The 2164-nt window shown below is 51.0% G+C and overlaps 1 protein-coding gene across 1 annotated transcript; it reads right to left on the bottom strand.

Moving 5' to 3' along the window:
* Positions 1 to 297: 297 nt before the first annotated feature.
* On the bottom strand, positions 298 to 1895 carry LOC123045463 (ATP-dependent RNA helicase A). Its single transcript, XM_044468519.1, has 2 exons — positions 1189 to 1895; positions 298 to 1060 (listed from the first exon to the last, which is right to left on the bottom strand). The coding sequence occupies exons 1-2, from the start codon at positions 1816 to 1818 to the stop codon at positions 851 to 853; spliced, it is 840 nt and encodes a 279-aa protein (XP_044324454.1). The 5' UTR covers positions 1819 to 1895; the 3' UTR covers positions 298 to 850.
* Positions 1896 to 2164: the final 269 nt, after the last annotated feature.

Here is a 2164-nt window from a genome sequence, read left to right as displayed (position 1 = left end):
TTAGATGTTTAGGTTTGGCTGCGATGTCTGTTTGGTATTAGGCCCAGACTATCTACGCCCTTTCATCAATTGAATAGGTGTAGCGACAGTTGTTGCTTAGACGATGGCTTTAGTCTTGTTGTTGTATAGTTTTGTAAGGTCTTGTGAAAATAATTAATAAAGTGGCTGTATGCATCGTCCAGATGCAAAGGACGGAGTCATCCTCTTTTTTTTATAATATTAAGTTTATCATATGCATGCTATCACAACTCGGGAGTGATGGGAGCGCACCGATCGAGCAGCCAGGATACGCCCGGAAAACAAATGAACTGATTGAATTCTCAATACTATGTCCATGCAGAAACAAATACGTACAATAATACATACGTAGACACGCAGCAAGTTAAATACATATATACTCCACGCAACATGCACGCAGGACGCAGCAGCAACACACGCACACCCATGCAAAACACACACACACACGCACACCGACCAAACGTACGTACTCCCTCTGGTCCTTTTTACTCTGCACATTGGATTTGCCGAACGTCAAACTGTGCTAAGTTTGACCAAATTTATATTAGAAATTATTAGCATATATAATATCTAATAAATATAATATGAAAATATATTTCGAGATGAATTCAATGATATTGGTGTTGTTATGTGAATGTCAATAATTTTTTATATAAACTTGGTCAAAGTTGGATGAGATTGACTCCAGACAAACCTAATATGCAGAGTAAAAAGGACCGGAGGGAGTACGTATATATAACGAGCCGTATATACGCACAAATTCCCGGCTCTTATTGGACGCACGCTCGCGCGTATGCGTTGCTAGCAGCTAGCTGAGCAGCAGCTGGCTAGCTTAGCCGAAGAAGTGGTGCTTCTTCTTCCCCTCGCCGCGACCGGACTCCTCGTCCTCGCCGTCCTCCGCCGACTCCTTGTACTCCTTCTTCTCGTGGTGCTCGTGGAACGCGTACCCGCCGCTGCCAACCGCCGCCACCGCGGCCACTTCCTCCTCGATCTTGTGCCGGTGCGCGTTCTCCGGGTCCTTCTTCACCTGGTGCTTCTCGTACTACACACATGCATATGTACATGGCCCGTTAATTCGCACTATGAATCAGAATCATCATCGGTGGAAACGTGCGTTCGAGCTCCTAAAATTTTTGCGCGACGAAATATAGTTCGGGAGGTGGTACGTACCATGGCGAAGGCGCCGGAGGCGAGGGTGCCTATCTCGCCGAGGTGCTCCTTGTGCTTGTGCTCCTTCTCCTCCTTCCTGTACTTCTCGGTCTCGTCCCTGGACGACCCGTACTCTGTGTCGTCGCCGCCGGACTTCTTGTACCCGCCGCCGCTGTACTCGTCGTCGCCACCCGACTTCTTGTACCCGCCACCGCTGTACTCGTCGTCGTCGCCACCTGTCTTCTTGTACCCGCCGCCGCTGTACTCGTCGTCGCCACCCGACTTCTTGTACCCGCCACCGCTGTACTCATCGTCGTCGCCGCCGGACTTCTTGTACCCGCCGGCGCTCCGATCGTAGTCGTCACTGCCGGACTTGTTGCGGCCGTAGTCCTCGTTGCTGGACTGCTTGTTGTAGCCGGTGTCGTAGTCGTCGCCTCCGGACTTCTTGTACCCGGCGCCGCTGTACTCGTCGTCGCCGGTGGACTTGTTGTAGCCACCGCGGCCACTGCTGCGGTCCTGCTCGTAGTCGTCGGCGCCAGACTTGTTGTAGCCACCTTCGCGGCGGTCGTAGCCCTCGTTGCTTGTCTTGTTGTCGTAGTCGTCGCCGGCACCGGACCTGCCGTAGCCGCTGCGGCCGTACTCGTCAGCCATCTCGATCGAGTCCGGGACTACGGGAGAGAAACAAACTTGTCACGGGCTCACGGCTCACTAGTGTAAAGCTCACTGCTTTGTACTAAGAGCACCGCAACGTGGAGTATATATAGAGGGAGCACAAGGTATCCGTGTCTAGAGGACACGGGCACGACGGTCAGTTTGGCAAGCAGATCGTGGTTACTTTGCAGCCTACGTATTGCTGAAATCAAACAAATTCATAGTTTTTCATAGTTTTTAGCAAAGAGAGCCTTGACTCAATGGTTGGGCATGCGGTTGTGCAGCCTAACAACCCAAGTTCAATTCCTAGAATTGACAGGTGATGCACAAGTTTTTTTTCCGGGAA

The sequence above is a fragment of the Triticum aestivum genome, chromosome 2B (genome assembly GCF_018294505.1).
Source record: "Triticum aestivum cultivar Chinese Spring chromosome 2B, IWGSC CS RefSeq v2.1, whole genome shotgun sequence".
Lineage (NCBI taxonomy): Eukaryota > Viridiplantae > Streptophyta > Magnoliopsida > Poales > Poaceae > Triticum > Triticum aestivum.
The sequence above is the reverse complement of the archived record's forward strand: the minus strand, read 5'-3'. Positions and strand labels throughout refer to the sequence as shown.

Excerpts from the sequence above, each read along its gene's own strand:
- LOC123045463 (XM_044468519.1), bottom strand. The coding sequence starts at position 1,818 with ATGGCTGACGAGTACGGCCGCAGCGGCTACGGCAGGTCCGGTGCCGGC. Across the intron at positions 1,061-1,188 it reads CCTCCGGCGCCTTCGCCATG|TACGAGAAGCACCAGGTGAA; the intron begins GTACGTACCACC and ends GCATGTGTGTAG.